This window comes from Cynocephalus volans, chromosome 12, assembly GCF_027409185.1.
Source record: "Cynocephalus volans isolate mCynVol1 chromosome 12, mCynVol1.pri, whole genome shotgun sequence".
In the NCBI taxonomy this organism is placed as follows: Eukaryota; Metazoa; Chordata; class Mammalia; order Dermoptera; family Cynocephalidae; genus Cynocephalus; species Cynocephalus volans.
In genome coordinates this window covers 34,207,894-34,229,666 of record NC_084471.1, presented here as the reverse complement: position 1 = coordinate 34,229,666, position 21,773 = coordinate 34,207,894, and the positions used below count along the sequence as shown (strand labels likewise).

General features: G+C 35.3%; 1 protein-coding gene across 1 annotated transcript in view; it reads right to left on the bottom strand.

Annotated features, from left to right (window-relative positions):
- Positions 1-2,818: 2,818 nt before the first annotated feature.
- Positions 2,819-21,773, bottom strand: part of KITLG (KIT ligand) — a 71,007-nt gene continuing 52,052 nt past the window's right edge. The window contains exons 7-12 of the mRNA XM_063115646.1: positions 17,014-17,184; positions 15,224-15,380; positions 14,423-14,506; positions 4,662-4,771; positions 3,885-3,952; positions 2,819-2,858 (exon numbers count right to left, since the gene is read on the bottom strand). Coding sequence (XP_062971716.1) covers positions 2,819-2,858; positions 3,885-3,952; positions 4,662-4,771; positions 14,423-14,506; positions 15,224-15,380; positions 17,014-17,184 — 630 coding nt within the window. The remainder of the gene's footprint in view (positions 2,859-3,884; positions 3,953-4,661; positions 4,772-14,422; positions 14,507-15,223; positions 15,381-17,013; positions 17,185-21,773) is intronic.

Here is a 21,773-nt window from a genome sequence, read left to right as displayed (position 1 = left end):
ACTCAATACAATGGGTAGTCAATAAATGTTTATAAATGATATATACACATTTTGACTTTAGGGTTTGCAGATTCATGGTGATAAGCTGGCCTTCCCACCCATACCCCCCCTTTCCCTACTTTTCCCTCAGCATTTGAATTCCTATTTACTCGTACATATACACAGGCTTATTCCTGTTTTTATCTCCTTAAGTTTTATTCTCACATTATTGCAGTTCTCTGAGATATTCATTCATCTCTCCATTCATTTATTCAACAAATATTTCTCCATCACTTATATGTGCAAAGTTTAAGCGATACAGTTCTGTAGGGTTTCATAATTAAATTCAGAAAGAAATCCTGCCCTGTAAGAGTACATGGTTTTGAAAAAGACATAAAATGTCTATGTAAGTAACTGTGATGTCCTACCAAGGGTCACATGAAATGTAATTAGGGGGCCACAAATAGAATTAGTTTCATTGGGGAAGTCAGCTTATTGGAGGCAGAGGTATCTGAGCTGAGCCTTGACAGAGATTTGCAGATATGATGAGTAAGGCATTCTTCAAAAGGAATTAAACACTTCTTCATGCATTCTGCCATTCATTTCACATTGACTAGTCAATAAGTGTGATGAGTTTATTTCTGAACAAATCTGGGTTTCTTTAACCTTAGTGTCTAATGTGATTCATTTTATGCATGAGTATTATTTTATACGTTAAGAAAAGTAAGTTAATAGTAGATTCCCCACATGCATATATTCTCCCTTGTTGTGTACACCTTGCCGTCACATTGATCAAAACAAGCAAATTAAACACACACACACACACACACATACACACATACACACAATCAAAATAAGCCCTACTTCAGAAGAACTGTCTTCCTTCCTTGCCATTCAGTTAAACCTTCATTTAAGGTTCATTCATTTGCTCAGTCTTTCATTCAACAAACATTTATCAAGAGCCTACAATGCACAGGCAACAAGTTAGGTGCTGGGGATACAGCAAGAACCAGACAGATCCAGCTCCTGTCCTTGAATGTTATCTGACCAGTCAACATATGCCTAAGTTGTTTGACTATGTTTGCTTTAAAATGCCATCTTTTATCCTCCTAAACAAGTGGCCTTATCCCCATCATAATCCACTCTCCAAATGTCACAAGACAAATGCCACAGTTAAAACCACATGATTAAAGACCTGTGTGCCAAGGCAGGATCCCAGCCATGCAACGCAAACCCAAACAGCAGACGACATTACTTGAGCTTTTAAGACTCAATTAACCATTTAATGTGTGGTTTATGGATATCTGGCTTTAGGGAAATGAAATGTCTAATAGGAAAGAAACAGTAAAACTTATGTTGGGGTTGAAAGGCAGAGAAATGGGTTTCTAGGAAAAACAGTGATTTTAGCTTGGGGAATATTGCTCCAGAAAATAAAAAGGGTTGAGTGAAGGGTCTATGCATTCACATTATCTGACAGGAAAAATGGTTCTAGAGAGAAGCTAGGATGGGAAATAGAAAAAAGAGGGTGCTATTCATGCACTGGACATGGTGATCAAGGGTATGATTGAAGGCAAAAATGAAGAAGTCTGTGGAATAACAGGAGAAAAGTGTTCAAGAAATGCATGGTGTAATTATTATTCCGTGGTAGGATGGGTTGTTGAAAAATGATGTTCTATAAGTATAAAAGTGAGCTCCCAGAGGAGGCAAGAGATTCTATAACCCAGCTCCCCTGGGAAGATTCAGTCTAGAAATAAGTTTCTGAATCTGAGACAGAAATAAGACACAATTGTGACCTGTAAGGAAAAGAAAGAACTCATCACAGACCATATCCGTAATAACTAGGAGAGCAAATGACCCTCTGACATTGAGAAAGTGCAGGGAAGAATTGAGAATTCAGGAAGAAGAGAGAACACTTGTACACCACTGTGGTAAATGCACTCAGGATTCCATGAACAACAACAAAATTAACAGCCAGTTAGCAGAAGTGACAATGAGAAGGAACGTGAATCAATACTGGATCTGGTTAATGCCATCTGGGTGTTTCCCCAACAGTGTCTGCAGCTTGGGAGCAGAAAAAGGATACAGGACAGAAGATAATAAACATCAATTCCTTCTGGCACCTGTTACTCTCCTCCCACAATCCCTCCACAGACCCACACAAAGTCACAACCGGTATCTGTCACTGGTTTATATTCAGTGCATCCTGGGCTCTAGACAGTGATGAGGCATAATCAGTACCAGTCATGTGGCAGGTGGCACTTTACCTTGACAATTTTACCTTCCTGATTGTAAGATATTTTGACCTTTTCTCCTTTTCCTTAAAATGGCAGGGGAACATTTTTAGTTTTCTCTTGTTTCAGTATCTAACAAATAGGATGCTGTCATGATATGGTGGTCACACCTATATTAAATTGGTTTTATTTATTTTTCCTCTACTAATAATATTTTATTTTAATTCCAATTTGCTCTATTCCCCTTTTCTAATTTATTTTCTGGCTTCAAAAATAGTACAAATAAACACTCAACTATTAATTTTTTGTATATCTCCCATACAATATGAATCCACTAATCAGAACTAACACTGCTTACCTTCCAAAACTTGAGAACACACAATGAATTAGATATGCACAATTCAATTATTAACAACTTCAGTTAACATGCTGACATCTGCTTGGTAGCAGACTTAATAAAAGAAAATAAAAGTTTAATATAAGTTTGTTTCTAAATTTTGGCATGTAAGATGCTGTTAGCTCTTGCTGATAGTTCTTGCTAAATATTTCAGCTTGAATTCTAAAAACTTACCAATGTATGAAAGTAACAGTGTTGATACAAGCCAAAATTACACTTCTTGAAACTCTCTCTCTTTTTCTTGCAACATACTGAAAAACAACAGGAAAATTGCTTATTTGCTTTTGGACAGAGATTCTGAAGTACACCATGATCTGGGCACTGGAAAAGGCAGTTTTTCTGTAAATACCATAGCAAAAAATTGCAAAATTGAGTGGGAAGCTTACCTTCATAAATATTACTACAAAGAAGGGAGGATTTGTCTCATAGTCTTCCAAAGTAGTTTAAAAACCTCTACCTCTATATATGCATATACACACACTAAAATGCTTATATCCACTTAATATGTATATATGTACACACTTAGGCATGATATAATAGAAAGTAACATGCCAAATGGAAATTATAACTGAATGTAAATGAAGATATTAATGCTGGGGCAATGTGGAGTAAGGCAAAAGAGTAATGAGGGTGAACGTCAGTAAATGAAAGGCATCTTAAAGCCATTTTCATATTTGGCTTTGGGAAATAATGAATGTGTTGAGAAAAGTTAAGGTCTCTGAAAGCCAAAGTAAAGTAAAAACTATATTAAGAATGCAAGAGAAACATATGCTGAATAGGAACCAGGGTTTAAGGAAAAATGTAACAAAGGTTGAGTTTAGCAGGGCTAAAGATCTGTGGCAGCAACTTGAGAGATAATAAAGATATGGGTGAAGACAATAACTATTATTTCTTTCTCAAATAAATAGAGACTCTAAGAAAAGAATCAGTGTGTTTTGGAAATAATGTGGAAATAAAAGGAGAATAAGCACATGTGACTCCACAGATCCATGACCAGGAGTCTGAGCAAGAGTCTGCAGCTTACAGAAGTAAAGAAAGCAGAGGTGACCACTTTTGATACCCTAACAAGGGTCATGAAAACAATTATGTGAAGGTATTCTACAGGTAAATGGAGACAGAGGATTGAAGATGAACGAGAAGTCAGAAACATGGATAAAGAACTGGGACATATTGCTGGAGAAACTGGATAACTTCTTAAAGACACTATGAGCATGTGCAGGGTATATGAAATGGCGATGTCAAGCTTGCTTACATACACGTTCAGCAAAACAAAATACCTTATCTCATTATCCTCTTCATTCATCTGTATGTTTTCAACTGCCCTTGTAAGATTTGGTTGTCTCTTCTGGGAAAAGAACAATGACATATGTTGTGAACACATCAATGAATAGTATGTTATTTAAGAGGTAAGCGGTCTCCACTTTTATGTCAGTAACACCAATAAACAGGCTTTTTCAGCATGCAGCATACAAAATATTTTTGCAATAAAAAATTATGAAAAATGCACAGTATTATCAACTCAACATTTTCAAGATGTTGGGGGTCAAGGAGTAATAAACTAACAGATTTAAGTAGTAATCAAACTCAAAAGACATTTCAAAAAGCTGAGTCATGATGATTTAGCACATTTTGCAACTTTAGATGAGCTTCAATAAGAAGAGAACATAGGAGTAGAAATCCAAAATAGCTGATAGTACAAATGACATTTCTATTTGGATTTTAAGCCCATTATATAATTTATGATTATTAGCAGATTTTCTTCCTTTTCAGATTTAGTCAGGCTATTAAAACCAGTTCCCATTTCTTAAGTGTGGATTATCAGATAGAGAGGGGTTGTCTCCAGAGCATAATGAAGAATGAAGAGAACCTTTCTAAAATTTAAATTTTGTTGTGACTATATGTTAAGGTAGGACTCTGTTTTATTGATAAGATCCTTTCTCAGAAAAAGAAACTTTGTTTTTAGTAATTTATGCAAATATAGTATGAACAAATAAGTATGTAAATTTGATTAATCAAGAGGAAAAATAAATGAATAAAAGAATAGTAACACTTGCCTTCCAGTATAAGGCTCCTAAAGCAAAGCCAATTACAAGAGAAAAGAATGCTGGCAATGCCATGGCTGCCCAGTGTAGGCTGGAGTCTCCAGTGGAATTTTCGGCCTTCCCTGTAATTTAAACAATGCAGTGGTCAATACTGTAGATCCATCCTAGAGGCTTTGCTCTGTGGTTGTTCCCAACTGTTTCCATAACATACTCTTGACCTATAGATCTGTTTAAAGTATTCAAAAGGCTGATTTTTCTGCTGAGTATTGTTTTTACAAGGCAATATAAATTCATGTATACTCCAAACGATGAAAACATTTAAAAGAGAAAGAAACCCCACAGACAGAAAGAGATTTGACTTCGTTAGTGTTGACACACATGGAATACACACTCGATATATTCTGGGGGGAAAATGATTTATACTATCAAGCAAATTTATCTCCTATGCTTTTATCTTCTAATGTCTTTTCACTTTCTCACTCTTGATAACTTGCCCAGAAATTTTAAAGAAGATATTTTTACAACCTGGATCAAACTGTATGCTTTTGGCTATGTTTGGCCTACTATAAATATTGTCATTATATGTGCACTCTGGTTACAGTATTTTTAGGTATTTAATGCTTAGAATCATGGTTATTTCTTCATTCACATCTTCAGTACATACTTATTTGATGCCAGGTAGTGCCAAGCACTGTGCCATGGACTAAAGGTTTGATTTTTCAGATTTTTTATGTTAAAAAGCTTGAGACTGTTTAACAATGAAGAATGGTTGAAACCACCAGTGTTGCCCCATACTAAACATGTCTAAATAAGTAACTTAGTGAGAGAGAAGACATGCGGGATTAGCTTGGGATATCTTCCTTTACCCTGTCTCATTCTTCCAAGAGAAGCAGAATGATTCACAAATTAAGCAGAACACATCTCCCACAAGGTGTGTTCTCTTCCTCCCAACATGAAACTTATTTTGACAGATTTTTCTATATGTCTCCTTACAAGGAACTTAGTTGTTTGAGAACATGGGCACATACGTGCTAGTTTGCAAGAGTTAAATTTGTATCTTTCTTTTAAAGATGTAATGTATTTAGAAATTATAAATATCCAACAATTATATGATCAAAATGTAAACTAATATGAGGGAAAAGTGACTGCTTTCGCTAATTTTGCAATGGTGTTTGGGTTACAGGGTCAGCCTACAATTACCTATTCAACCAATAAAGTACCTGAAGTACATCTATAAAGTACATAATATAAAAGAACTGATTTATATGTATGTATGTGTCAAAATTTACAAGGGAAAAATAAACTCACAGATACAACCTGAGAGGTAAGAAACAGAGTTTACCTACTGTAGTAAGATTAGGAATTGCCCATTCCCCCACCGAATGTGAACTAGGAACAGAAAATTCCCTAATTCTATTATTCCTATGTTTCCGGAGAGACTCTAATGATAGAGTTTGCATGTATGCTCATGTGCATGGGTGTGTGTCAGGGAAAAGCAGGGAGGAATAGTGAGGGATGGGTATCTAGTATAAAGTACAGGGTAGGGAGTTGCAGGAGGTAGGGTCATCCATTCACATAACTATGAATTGCCTCTGACCCACTCCACACCCTACAGCGCCATGGCAGATATGTTTCAGGCATTTCAGGTTAGAGCTCTACTTGAATTTTCTCACCAAAATAAACCTGAATTATAAGATGGGATTTGGTATAATTGAAATAGCACTATCATTATGATAATATAGCTATTTTAAGAATTATATAAGATTATGTGGGCTAGTCTGGGACTTATAAAAGTGTTTTCGATGAGTAAATGGATTTGGAGCTATAAGCAATTCCTATCATTTTAGGAATTTTCCGTTCTGGAAATCCATTTATTTATCTTTTAATTTAGTAATTTAAAAAAATTAAATTTTTTTTATTGTAACAGTTGATTGTACATATCTGTGGTGTAGAGTTGAATATCAATACCTGTGTGCAAAATGTGATGGAATTTTAATATCACTATCTGTAGATAAATAATTTGGCTATTCATGTTTGTATTCTTCTTAATGGCCAACCTGCTGTGGCCCCCACTGTCTATTAGGATTTCTGGCATGTAATTATGATAGATTTGACTATGTGATCTCCTTAAGAGGCCCTAACCAAAGCATACTGAGAGAACAAAACCCAATGGAAAACTCTACTGAGCTTGGATGGTGCTATGAAGAACTCTATTATCTATGTGTGGTTAGTCAGATGCCTTGTAATCAAGGCAGCCAAACACCCTGTTCTTCCTATTCTATCCAAAAGCTAAATCTGAATCTTGGATTTCACTACTCGGACCAGAGGAAAGACCAGACTCACTAGCAAAAAGCAGAAGGAGCTTACTAGAGGGTGAGATGTTCTGGAATTCACTATCCAAAACCTTTCTCAGGCAGGTGGATAGTGCCTAAGGGAGGGGCTTTAAAGAAAGCTACATGGGAGACCTCACTAAGGAAAGCTCACGCTCACTCTCTGAGAATGCTGTGAGTTTTTATCCACTTTGACAGTTACATGCCTAGGACTCTGGGCCAATACAAAGTCCTGGAACCTGACTAAGATGCAGCAGCAATCCCCCTGCAGGAGAGAGGGAGGGAAAGGAACAGTAAAGACTGGGAGGGAAAAGGGCCCACAGATACTGAGCTTCACCTCCTGCAGAGGTCAAAATTACCTTGCTTTCGTTATTTCATTTGTTAATGCGTAGGGTTTAAGAGCCAGGTCTTCAGCTCTCTAGATAGGATTTGAGTTATCCCAAATTCTCAGGCTATTACTATGAACTTTATCACATTATTACTAAGACTGTCCTCTGTGCAAAATTATTGGGAACTGACTTATTTGGTTTGACTGATAATTATCGTTATTTGTAGAAACACAAAAAACTGTGCTAGAGTTTTGCTGATCTTCCTTTTAGAGTGAGCCTACGCGTGAGCAGCACGCCTGTGAACCTGGATCACTGGGTGCTTAGGAAGCATGCAGATAGTTACTCCTCCTTAATTCAGATCCAGAGCTCACTACAGACTCACTCACCACAATTACTGACCCACAGTCTTATGGCATCTCATAGTTAATGAACTCTTACTTGACATCAGGCACAGCTCCACACACATGTGTACAAGGATATTTCAAAAAGTTCATGGAAGTATTCACATTGTCTGTTAATTCTACTTTTCTACAAACTTTTTGAAGTACCTTTGTGCTAACTCATTTCAAACTCACAGAAACCCTGTGAAGGAGGTAGCACCCTCCACTTGACTGAGAAGTCAAGAGAGTTTAAGTAACTCACCCAAAGTCACACAGCTAGCCAAGGGTTAGATCTGGGATGTGAGTCCAGGTTCTAGAAGATGTATAAAGTAATATATCACAGTAAGGATTTCTTTCTATATCATTTAAGTAATGCCTGCAAGGAACTCAAGCTTAAGTATCTTTTAAGTATCTTTTTACCTTGGCAAAAAAGATATTACCATTACTTTGTAGACATGATTCCCACTGGATAACTAGTAGGTTGTATATTATCCCATGACTTTTTCTTGCACACTCACATCTCTAGAATAAGCCCTCAGATGTCCTGGTTCTCTGATTGGCATGGCAGTTTTTGTGTCTTATCCCTGAAAACGAACATGCTTTCTTAAATTTCCCTGACCCAAAAAACAGTTTTACCTCCTTCAGGCCACAACTAAAAACATTCACATAACTCTTTTACTATACACATTATATACTGTACTATGGGTGATTCATTTACATTTGTTTCTCCTAGAATGTGAGCGCCATGAAAGCTTGTCTTGTGCATAGTTATCTAAGTGGCATATTCATGAGTGACATCACCCAGCCAAAAGTTGCTGACAATGCAAGATCAATATATTTTTTAAAAGGAGGAAAAAACAAGCAAAATAAATGAAAAGGAAGGCTGTCCATTCATCTCACAATTTAAAAAGTACCCTCAGACTCAGAGGCAAAGGATTGAAGAGGTTTTTTATAGTTGGTTTGTCTTTTAAAGACAGTAGGAAAGACTTTTGCTTCCAACCACAATGGCAGCAGACTAGCCTTTCCAACTTAAATAATCAGAACTCTGGACAAATAATATGAGACAACTCTTTTCAGAAATTAGCCAATAAGCCGCACAAAAGTGTAATTCCTGAGAGAAGGAAAACACACAAAGTGAGGCTCATGATTGCCCTGGCTTTCTGGCTTTTAGCTCTCCTGTCTGGGAGGCACTTTCAGGCTGAGGTGTGGAAGACAGAGTCCAAGCAAGGCTCAATGGTCTCACTGAGATAGAGTCAGAGATTTAAGTTCAGGGTTGTTGACGTGGATGGAGTTCACAGAGCTGGATTACTTGCAAGAAAGAACTATGCAGAAAAGGAGCACCGGAAATCTCCAGACAAGTCTCCTTAAGATGAGTCGAATAATAAGCTATACGTGCACAGGGAGAGATATCACAAAACCTGGCAAAAAACAACTCCTGAAAAGCTATCATCTTAACAGAGACCCCAGCAGTCATACACCATTGGGGGACAAAGGAATTCTGATAAGCAAGATTGGAGATACTTTCTCAGCCCTCAGAGATATCTCATAAAATCCATGCCTTAGGAATAAGGCTACTCTCTCCCCTGTCCCTAAGAAAGTTTAAAAATAAAGATAAAGATAGTAATTTTCCTGATCTGAGCAACACATATTGCACACAGGTACTGATATTGAATGCTGTACCCCACAGATATGTACAATCAGTTATGTTTCGATCAAAAATAAATAAATAAATAAAATAAAAAACACATTGAAAAGAAGAATAAAGATAAAGGTCATCTGCCAGTAATTGAGCCTTCTACCAGAACAAAACTCAACAGCTCCCAAAGGAACCCTACAAAATCTGGAAGATACTCAGCAACATAGTATCCATAATATGCAGCACAGATTCAAAAATTACTAACCATTTAACAGGAAATATGACACATAATCAGGGGAGAAAAATGTCAACAGAAACCAATCCTGAGATGACCTACATGTTGAAATTAAGAGACAAGAACTTTAGAGCAGCTATTATAATTACATTTAAGGAACAAAAAAGAAAATATATGGTCATAATGAATATGCAGATGAAGTACCTTAACAGAGAAATATAAAATATAAAAATAATCAAATGGAAATTCTAGAACACAAAACACAAATTAGAGACAAACAAACAAAAAATCACTGGATGAAAAATTCAGCAGATGAAAGATGGCAGAAGAAAAGGTCAGTGAACTTGAAAACAGATAAGTAGAAATTACCTATTCAGAAGAACAAAGAGAAAAGAGGTTGGAAAAAAATGAACAAAACATCTGTGACCTATGACCCAGTATCAAACTGCCGAAAATATATGTGGTAGTATCTGAGAATGAGAGAGAAGAGAGATTGGAGAAGAAATATTTGAACAAAATTATGGCCAAATTTTCCCCCAATTTGAGAGGAAACAAACTTACAGATCTGAGAAGCTTGACAAACCTCAAGAAAGATAAATGCAAGGAAAACCATTCATAGTCACATCTTAGTTAAACTGTTAAAGAGGAGAAAATTTTTAAAGAAGGCAAAGGAAATGAAGGAACATAATACAAATGACAGCTGCCTTTTGTTCAGAAACAGTAGCTGCAGAAAGACAATGGAGTTACATCTTTAAAAGGCTGAAATAAAAAATAATTCTGGCAACTCAGAATTTGATATATGGTAAAAAGTTCCTGCCATGTGGAAGACAAAGTTAAAGACATTTTCCAATGAAAAGAAAACAGAGAATTTGTTGCTAGCAGATCTGTACAAGAAATGCAAAAGGAAGTTTTTCGCCTGAAAGGAATTAACACCAGATGGAAACTTGTATTTACAAGAGGGAATGAAGGGTACAGGAAATAATAAATATGTGGGTAATATAAAAGACAACATACTTTTTCTTCTCTTACTTACTCTCTTTAAAAGATACGTGACACTTCAAAGCAATAATTTTATGCCTGTATTGTGGGGTTTATAACCTATGTAGATATATTTATCAACAATAACACAAAAGATGGGTATGGCTAAGTGAAACTATCTTGTTTCAGGTCCTTATATTTTCTTTCTGAACTGCTACAATATTAACTCTAAGTAGAATATTACAAGTTAAGATGTATACTTCAATTCCTAAAACAACCAGAAAATAATGCAAAGAGGTGCTGTTGACAAGCTGATAGTAATTAAAATGGAACACTGGAACACTAATAAAACAAAAAAGCAAAAAACCCAGAAAACCCAACATTAACTAACCCAAAACATGGCTGGAAAAAATGAACAGAGAATCAGTAAACAAATGAGACAAACAGAGAGCAAGTAACAAAATGGTAGACCCAAATCCAACCATACCAATAATTCATTAAATATAAATGGATAAAACACTGTAAGAACAAATCAGAGATAGAATAGATAAAATAGCAAGGCCCAGATATATGCTGTCTACCAGAGATGTACTTTAAAAATAAAGACAGAAGTTTGAAAATAAAAGAAAGCAAAAGGTATACCACGCAAACTGAGCATTAGAAAGATTGGCTGTAATCACATCAGACAAAATACACTTCAGTACAAAGAACACTACCAGAGGTAATGAGGGATATTTCAGTAAGATTAAAAGGTCAATTAATCAAGGAAGACATAATAATAATAAGTGTATAAGCATGTAATGACAGAGCTGCAAAATATATTAAGCAAAAAGTCAGAACCAAAAGAAGAATCAGATGAATCCAAAATCAAAAGGAATGTTTTTTTAATTCCCCTTTCTCAGTAATTCATAAAAAAGTAGACAAAAACTTTAATAAGGCATGGAAGATATGAACAATACTATCAACAGCTTTGGCCAAGTTTGAGAATGCTACACCCAATAGTTCAGTACACATATAAAAGAAGTCTCAGTAAGTTTCAGAAGATTTCAGAGTTTGTTCTCTGACAATAACAGAATTAATTTAGAAACCAGTAATGATATGAAGATAAACACCATATTTCTAGACATCAGACAACACACTTCTATATAATACATGAATCAAAGAAAAAAAACCACAAGAATAAAAAAAAAATTAAGAAAAAACTGATGAAAACAGAACATATAAAAATGTGTGGGAGGGCCGAGCCCGTGGCACACTCGGGAGAGCGGCGACACTCCCGCCGCGGGTTCGGATCCTATATAGGACTGGCCGGTGCACTCACTGGCTGAGTGCCGGTCACGAAAAAGACAAAAAAAAAAAAAAAAAAAAAAAATGTGTGGGATGCCAACCAGGCACACTGCACCAGTGCCTCAGAGCCTGCCTGGAGTCCTGAGGCATGGAGAAGAGGACTGGACCTCTCTCCCACAATCAGGCACACCACGCCAGCACCTTGGGCCCTGCCTACCCTCCCACAACTAGGCACACTGAGCCAGTGCTTTGGGGCCCACCCAGGGACCCAGGGTATGGAATCAGGGACCGGACCACCCTCCCACAGCCAGGCACAACATGCCAGCACCTTGGGGCCTGCCAGGGGACCCAAGGGAAGGAGAAGGGGACCAAACATACCCCACAACCAGGCATACCACCAGTGCCAAGGAGCATGCCAAAAACAGCACCCCCACGTGGGTGGCCCACCACAGTCACCACAATAACCATGGCTGCTGCAAAAGTGGCTAGAAGCCACAGCCACCAGGCAGATGGTCCGCCAACCACTGGAGTAGTGCATTCACACAAGAAGAGTCACCAGCAGAGACAAAGAAAAGAAGAGGATGTCTCTTTCCACAAAACCTATTTCAGAGTGACAGAAGAAGCATCTGCTCTATGATAATATTGGGGGACCTGATCACATCTCTCAGCATTGGACAGATCATCTAGATAACAAGTTAACAGAGTAACCATTATTCTTTCAGAAGGAGAGAAGAAATCTAGGGCAATTAGACGGTGGAAGGGAAGGGTATGGGGGAAGGGGAGAGGTTGGACAAGGGGCATAAAGAATAATTATGCTTTGTAGCAATATATATGCTAGTAATACTGATTTAATCAACATACCTCAATGTTCAACCCCCCAAAATATGTCTAATGGACTTTGATTCAATAAATAAAATAAATTATTTTTAAAAAATGTGTGGGATGCAGCTAAAGCAGTGCTTAAAAGGAAAGTTATACCTTCTAGTGCTTATAATTAGAAAAAAAAACTGGTTTAAAATCATTAATCTAATTTTTCCACTTCAGTAAGATAGAACAAGCTGAGTAAATTAAACCCAAAAGTAAGTACAGTTGGCCCTCTGTATCCATGGGTTCCACACGTATGGATTCAACCAACCGCATATTGAAAATATTCAGGGGAAAAAAAGAATAAAAAATAACAATACAACAATAAAAAATAATATAAAGAAAAAAATACAGTATAACAACTATTTACATAGCATTTATATTGTATCAGGTACTATAAGTAATCTATAGATGATTGAAAATATATAAGAGGATGTCATCAGGTTATATGCAAATACAATGCCATTCTATATAAGGGATTTGAGTATCCTTGGATTTTGGTCTCTGGGGTCTGGGGAATTGTAACCAATCCCCCACTGATACTGAGGGACGACTGTAAAAGGAAGGAAATAATAAAAATTAGAAATCAATAAAATGTAATGAGAGAATTTAAAAAGCCAAAAGTTGATTCTTCGAAAAGATTAATATAAAGGCCATAGTTAGTAGGAAAGACCTTAACTGACTCACATATACAGGACCCCAGTCCCTTTTTGAAACTTTTTCAGATCTAATTGTTATATAAATCAGAATTTTAGATTTTAGAAGATTCTGTCCAGCAAATATTGTGTATTACATACCACCCCAGTGACCTCTCGCTAGCATCGTGTAATAAAACATGTTAATATTTCTGTTGTGAAATGTATATTCACTTTCAGAAGGATAAATAAAGACTGTAAATAGCCTCATCTCAATTCAGATCAGGTTTTGGTGGCAAAAATTCCAAAACAGATTGTATTTTATAGGTTTTTTTGTTTAATTTCTGAATTATAGACAAGCTATCGTGAATTTGTAATAAATTACTCCTTTACAGATAGGTTTACTATGCTCCTGAACAAATAACAGTGGCCCATTTACAAGTCTTAAGGGATGATTTTTTTTAGCTAATTTTTTTTTCTTCTAGCAGCTTCCATGAGGCAAGAGGGTTTTTAGTAAATCCAATAACCTTTATAATGACCTTTGTCTGGATTTGAAAAGAGGACATAGTCTTCCAGGGAACTAGATTCTTGGCCATATAGGACAGAAATTTCAGGAAAAGCAGCATGTTCTCCTCCAACATATAATTTTACAGTACAATAACAAAATCATTGAATTTCCAAATACACCATTGTAAATACTGATATACACAAAACTGTAAATATCCTTGGAATTCTACACAACCAGCATTTGTGCTTTCAATTTTATAATTCCATTTCTATCAGACACATTCCACACAAGATATATTTTAAGTCTACAATGAAAAAGTCTAAATCATATTTCTAAAATTAATTTCATGCCTTATTTAAAATAATCTTAGCAAAAACTTTATTGGTCCAATTCTCTAAACATTATATCAAGCTTTAGGGAAACCCAATTCTACAAACCTAATATTTATTCTCAGGAAGACTATTAGAGGAATAACAGTAACAGAACAGTATTAATAGTAATAATTGTACAAATTTCCTTTAAAGCCCATGCAATACTCCTAGAGATGCTAATTGGAGCCATGCATGCATTAAATCAGATATGTGTACTTACTATTACTGCTACTGCTGTCATTCCTAAGGGAGCTGGCTGCAACAGGGGGTAACATAAATGGTTTTGTGACACTTACTCTGGAATCTAAATAGAAAGCAATAATGTGTCAGTGTTATATGGTGATTTGTATGAATTACAGAGTCCCCAAAAGGTGAAGTGCAATACCAGAGTACTTGCCAGGTCTGCTTCCCAAATCTAAGTTATTCAGATCCTATTTATTTTATACTGGGTTCTGCTGTTCTATTTTATTAAGAAATTCACCACAGTCACCTTGTAGAACAAAGATTTATTGCATACATATGCTAATAAATGTGAGTAACGACATATTGTTGGTAATTTGTCTTTAAAAAGAAAGCAATAAAATTAAGGTTTTGTGCTGTAGGGACTCAGCAGGAGAAAAAAGCCTCAATACAGAGTAACTAGTGAGGATCAGAATTCATGACTCAGACCCTTAAGAAAAAGATTTGAGAGGGGTACATTAAGAAGACTGGAGATGTCTTTCAATTATATTATTAAGAATAATATAATTGTACATTAGTAGCAAACATCACATAAGAAAAAATGAGTGGCCATCTCATATATTCTTTATTCATACACAATTATTTAATTTGAAAATGATGAGTATTGTTTTGGCTTGGAAGTCAACAATTGTGCCATTGATATTTGCTTTTTCATTAGACATACACACATGTATCTTTCTAGAGCTACACATATATTTGATTCAGAGGTAGGGTCTTACCTACATATATAAGATTCAAACTTGTAATTTACACTTAAGTTAGAAAGGCTTATATGTCTTACCTTCTTCAGGACTAAATGTTGAAGAAACCACGCAATCACTAGTTTCAGATGCCACCATAAAGTCCTTGAAGGCATCGATGGATCTATTAAAAATTCTAAAGAATTCTTCAGGAGTAAAGAGTCTGGGTTCTGGGCTCCTAGGTGATTTTTTTACATTCTAGAAGAAAAAAAAAATAGGATTGTATTTTTCAAGTAGTCTGTAGACTTAACTGAGGTCAAGATAATGGACTATAAATATGTCCTTCAAAGATTCAAGTATTAAACTATGAAAACTAACACTTTTAGACAGATGTTTCAATGTACATAATTCAACCTGGCAATATGGGATAGTGATTCCATTGCGTCAGTCTGAGGCTCAACTCATGACTCTGTGGAGTGGAGTGGAGTGCAGTGAGCATAATGTCGTAACAACGATAATAAATTGGGGACATTTTTCTTTAGAGATGGTCATTAAAAACATTAATGTTGATTTTAAAGAGACCCCTCCATAATGCATGCTTCAAAATCCAAAAATTTAAAAGTCTGATGATATTGGCAAGGACGTGGGGTGAAGGCAACTCATATATATTTGCAATGTTCTTCCCAACATCACCATTTACTGAACACTTTACTCATCTTTAAAGCTCCAATGGATATGTCATTTCCTTCGTGACACTTTGTGTAATACACCCTCCTTTTTGTGACTTCTACTTTATGAATGCCATCAGCAGACTAGCTGCAATAGTAATATGATGGAAAAAAGTGATGTTAATGCTAAGACATCATTAATTATAAGATACATTCTTACTTCAGAAATGACAAAGTGAAAAAACAGTAATAAGATGTAGTGAGTGAGTATTAGTATGGTAAGAATTCTAAGATTGGAAAGCAGACTTGGGAATGATGTTGGGTCTTAAAAGAGTAGCTGGAATTTGAATAGAGAGAGCATTTAGGTATTAAGGTACAGAATCATGTTTAAAACTTTGGGTTTAAACTTCTAAAAGTTTGGTAAGCTAAACTTTGGCCATTTGAGCTCCATACCAAAGCAAGTCTCCAGTGCCTTATTCCATTATAGACACTTTGATATAAACAACAGTAACGTCCAAATTTATTTTGTCAGGCACAGTGTTAAAGCACTCATCACAAGTCATCTAATGTCAACCCTATGAGATGGATTCTGCCAGCGTCCCCACTTTAGGCATAAAGAGATGCACAGGGACATGACGTTCACAAAGCCAGTTAGTGATAGAGCCAGAATTTGAACTCCAACATCTCGTTCTTTATTTTAGGGGTACTTGCCTATCCATATGCTTAGAAGCCAAAATACTACCATGCCTATATCCTGAAGTTTGTGATGACCAATTATCCAATGACTTTGAGGAGCCAAAATACACTTCTTTGTTGTGACCTATGCAGTGATTACATTACGGATAAAAGGTCAAGTATAAGTGTTCATCAGAGACAATTTTCCACCGAAATGAACATTTGCAACTTAATAGCAAGGTTGTGAGGACTTCATTCATTTACGAAATAAAAATAAAGATAAAGGCAGGGCTGTTTTTACCCTATAATGTAAAGAAGGTTTATTTTTATATTAGATGACAATATTTAAGTCTGAATATACATTGAGCTATTGCAGTATAACTACAAACACTTGCTATCTGCGCTTATCTTAAAAATATTTTTAAATTCAAAGTTGATAAATTCAAAAATCACACAAATAAGGATGCTCCCGTTCCCTCCAATACTACCAATTAGCATAGGGCTTAGAGAAGAGTAATGAAAAATAATCCCAATAAACAGAAAGTTACCTTAGATGAGTTTTCTTTCACACACTCCACAAGGTCATCCACTATATTCATAAGTTTGTTTATGATAGAATAATTACTCAAGCCTTCAGAAATATTTGAAAACTTGTCCAGCAGATCAGTCAAGCTGTATGACAACTGTACTACCATCTCGCTTATCCAACAATGACTAGGCTGCAAGAAATTGAAAGGAAGGAGACAAAGCATCTATTTTAATAAGTGCAGTAAACTCAGAGTACTCTTCAAAGCTGTCAGTGTTTCAGTCATGAACTGCTGGACAAAGGATTTCCTTGTAGCAGACAGATCAGTTCTTGTGTTTTGTTTAACTCAGATCTAATATGCTGTTTCAAAACTTACAAATGTGTAAACATCAGAGGAAAGCATTCATGGTCAAGACTTTGCTTTTCCATGGAAGAAAATCAAGCCAGGACAGAGCCAACTCTTACCATTGAGTTCAGTTATTAATGGAATTTAATTCTAGTAAGGAATATTTATTGTTTACTCACTCTGTTCTCAAAAGAGCTTGTGATGCAGAGGGTATTACAAGAAACTACTGTGGGAAGGAGTCCTAGCCCTCAAGAAACTTCCAGTCTTTTGGTGGAGTGTAATACAGAATAATTGATTAACAATACCTTATGTTTCTAAAGTGCTTGATAGATTTCAAGGCTTCTAAATAGATAAACTCATGTAGATGTTCAAAAAAACAGCTCTGGCAGAAATGTGGTCTGAGAAAGAAGCAGCACTTTTGCCTCATGGCAGCACCAGTTACATTATTTGTGGCACCCAGTACAAAATGAAAATGCATTCATTGTTCAAAAACTATTGTTCAAAAACTTGCTAAAAAAAACTATATAGAATTTCCAGATCATGATAGCAGAGAATCAAACCAAGCATGGAGCCCAGCCCATCAAACCAGTCCTGCCCATTGGTTAGAAGCTCAAGCTTCTAACCAATGGTTAAAAGAGGCAGGAAAAACTGGGCTCAATTCTAGCTGAGGGACCCCAGGCAAGCTACATAAATTCCCTGAACCCTACTTTGTCTGTCTATAGAATGGGAATAATGAAACCTTCCATAAAGGGTAGTTATGAGGAGATAACATAGTTAATTCGAATGTAAGTTGCATGAAGGCAGCATTTGTTTAAGTCTTCTTCCCTGTGGTATCCCCAATGCTTAGAACAGTGCCCGAATAAATTCATGAGTAAATAAAAAAAGTGAAAAATTAGAAAAAATATTTCAGGGGTAAGCACACACTTTCTGTAAAGGGCCAAAGAGTAATTATTTTAGTGCCAAGAAATATAACTAGAGATATTATGTAGGTTCATTTACAACAAGACAAAGCACATTTCCAAATATTTATTACAAAAGTCAAAATGTAATAATAAAATATAATTTATTTTGTATAATAATTGAATATAATGTTCCATAATATAGATCTACTAATGAGAAGAATAAAATTATTTATTTTGGGTTAACATTTCACTTAGTTGGGGTTTAAAGTCAGCATTCTTTATCATCAAATAGATTGCAAATGTTCACCTATAAAAACCAATTTTAGCTGGCTGGTCATACAAAAAAAGGCAGAGGGAAGGGTTTGGCCCCCAGTGTATAATTTGCTACCTGGCTCTACCTGGCTGTGGATGAACACAGGTATAGATTATTTTGAAGAACTTCTCAGTATATTAGACACATTTTAAGATTTTAAAAATTAATATTACATTACTTAAAATGTAATAATTGGTTGTAAGTTTTCGTACTTCTTATAATTTTAACATTATCATTTCTCTTATAAAGATCTTTTAAGTGGAGGCTCTGATTTATTTTTAAATCTGCTAAAATGCTACAGTGAGAAAAATAAGATGACTATCAGGGATAGTATAATTGACTTGGCTTATTAAAATCCTAAATAATTTAATACAACTTTATAGTAATAAAAATATTATACTCAGAGTAACTGATGTCATGCAAAATGAATCAAACCACCGAACTTTATTTCTCTACTTACCAGCAGAATATCTTTGTGGACAAAGTCAAGTAATTTATTTATTCTAAATTACACAAGGGGGCCATTTTACATTTAAACAAAAAATTTAACACAACAGTTTTAATATAGACCAAAAGGAAGCTGGTTTATGTACAGATAAGTAAACCCAAACTCCTGGAAGTATTAAATGTCATTCAAACTTTTAGTTTTGTTGGCTCTGGCTTCAGGTAAGTAGGATAAACAAACTTCAAAATGGAATTAATTCAAGAGGTCATTTCTTTCTTCTTTTTTGTTTTGTTTTTTTCAATTGAAACAATTGATTGCACATATCTATGGGATACAGCATTGAATATCAGTAACTATGTGCAACATATGATGCTCAAATCAGGATAATTAGCATATTTAACATTACACAATGTAACCATATTTTGTGGCCCTTCACCAGTTTCCAGTGGCCTTTCAACTCATCATAATCATGTTCTCAAAGACTATGTGTTTTCAAAGTATGTTCAGAATGGATTCTTTGTTTTCTTAAATAAAAGTTCATCTCAAGCACATGCAAGTTCATATTTGCATCATTAACAGGTCTCTTTCAAAGCTGTTCGTCTTTCCTTGGGTGATGAATTGCTCTGCAAGTTTCTCTCCTTTCAGGCAGTGATAATTCCTTTTAGATAGTCGGCCTTATCAGCCAGGGACAAATTTCCTAGGATAAGGAACACAGCCCATACTGCAAATACTGTTTGAATAGTATTTACGTGGTACAATAGCCTTCACCAATTAGGTAATTCGGTTGTAATTGTGCAAATTTTTCTGTGACAAATAGATTCCAGGTACTGATCTCTTAAAACTCTTTCTTTGCTCCACTTTATGAATATGCTTGCCTGTTCTTCTTGGATCGTCTGACAAATAAGAACCCAAATCAAATTCCCTTGTTTTGAATTAAGGCACTCCTTTTGTTTCTGTGGCCATTGCCTTAAATGAATTGGTATCTTTTTTCCTTTCCTTTTCTTTCTTTTTTTTTTTTTTTTTTTTGCTTTGTTTATGATTAAAATAGAAAACATTTTGTTTCTTTGTTTTTTATTTTTAAACTGGGGAATTCTGGGGTGCTTGTTGACACTGTTTATCTCTATTTTCAACTAAACTCTACTTTTACATTTTGTATCTTAGTTTCTATTTAGCTATAACCCCTCCTCTGTCCATTTTCACATACCTAAATCAACAGTCAGAACAATCAACTTTTTCCAGGAAAATTTTCAACTCCAATCCTATGATTTCTTATAGTTAAATCACAGAAGTTCCACAATGTCTGCTCTTTTAAAGTCACGGACAATTTGTTGATAGTTGATAAGAACTTCTTGACTACACAGCTGAAAATCCATATATTTCTAAAACCTTTGGAATCATATTTCCTTGACTATTTGTTCTTGCTTGTGACATGTTCTCTTGGAAAAGACTGTATCATCAATTCAAAGTTCTATCTTTTCTGTAATTTGTTTAACCAGCTATATTTTTTAAGATTCTTAAATTAATTAAAGATAAAACCAAGATAAACAAATAAAATTAAACATCAGCCAGTTTTGACCTGCCTGCCCATGTAAGAGATGAAACCAATTTTGACTAGAACACCAAGCAGTTTTGTATTTTTTTAAAATTCAATATAGTCAATGATTTGGAAAGAGAACAAAACACAATGGACTAAGCAATTCTTTTGTGAGATGATAGGAGATATTTCTATTTTTCAAGTCTTCCAAGATTATGATTATAAAATGGATGATTACAGGTTATCAAATTCACAAATGTAATTTTTCATTTACCTTAATAAATGGCACTATTACTGTTTCTTATCTTTCAGATCCTAATTTAGTGTTATATAGATATTAACTCACAACATTAATTAGAAGAACGTAAGGTATAACGTTCTCTCGCACTAGAAGAACGTGAAGAATTAGAAATGTTCACGGTTATGCAGGATGGTCGAGGTGATGTAAAGAGTAGCTTTCAAATTCCTGAAGTTCATGTAATTTGATGTTTTATTCACTCATATGCATAGTTTCCAAAAAAGAAATACAGACCCTGCTTTGAATGGGAAAAACTTGTCTGGATTTTTCCTTGACTCCAAATTCTCAATCACTTACCTTCTTTCTCAGTAGCTTCTGTCATTACATACCCTGGGTCAATTATAGCAGCTCTAGCTAGGACTACTGGAACATGTACTTCCATTCTTACATATTTATAACATGCATTATTCTAGAATGCTAATTGATTTAATGATAATGACCCAATATCCTTGACCTGCCAGCATGCCACTCCCACTGACATTTTGGTTAAACACTGTAAACTTTCTTAGGGATTTTTTTTTCTTCAGAGCTGGCTAGTACAAGGATCCGAATCCTTGACCTTGGTGTTATAAAACCATACTCTAACCAACTGAGCTAATCCCACTGACATTTTGGTTAAACACTGTAAACTTTCTTAGGGATTTTTTTTTCTTCAGAGCTGGCTAGTACAAGGATCCGAATACTTGACCTTGGTGTTATAAAACCATACTCTAACCAACTGAGCTAATCGGTCAGCCCTTAGGGATGTTAAAGTACCATGAGCACCAAATCCATGATTTCACTACAGGATTAAAGAAAAGACATAATGAAAAACAAATACACTTAAAAGTATTCTAAACATAACTAGGAATATGCTTCCAAAGACCATATTAAAAATATCCATGCACATTCTATGACTAAACATGAATTTTAAAAAGATGATATATGAATTCCACATGATGTGT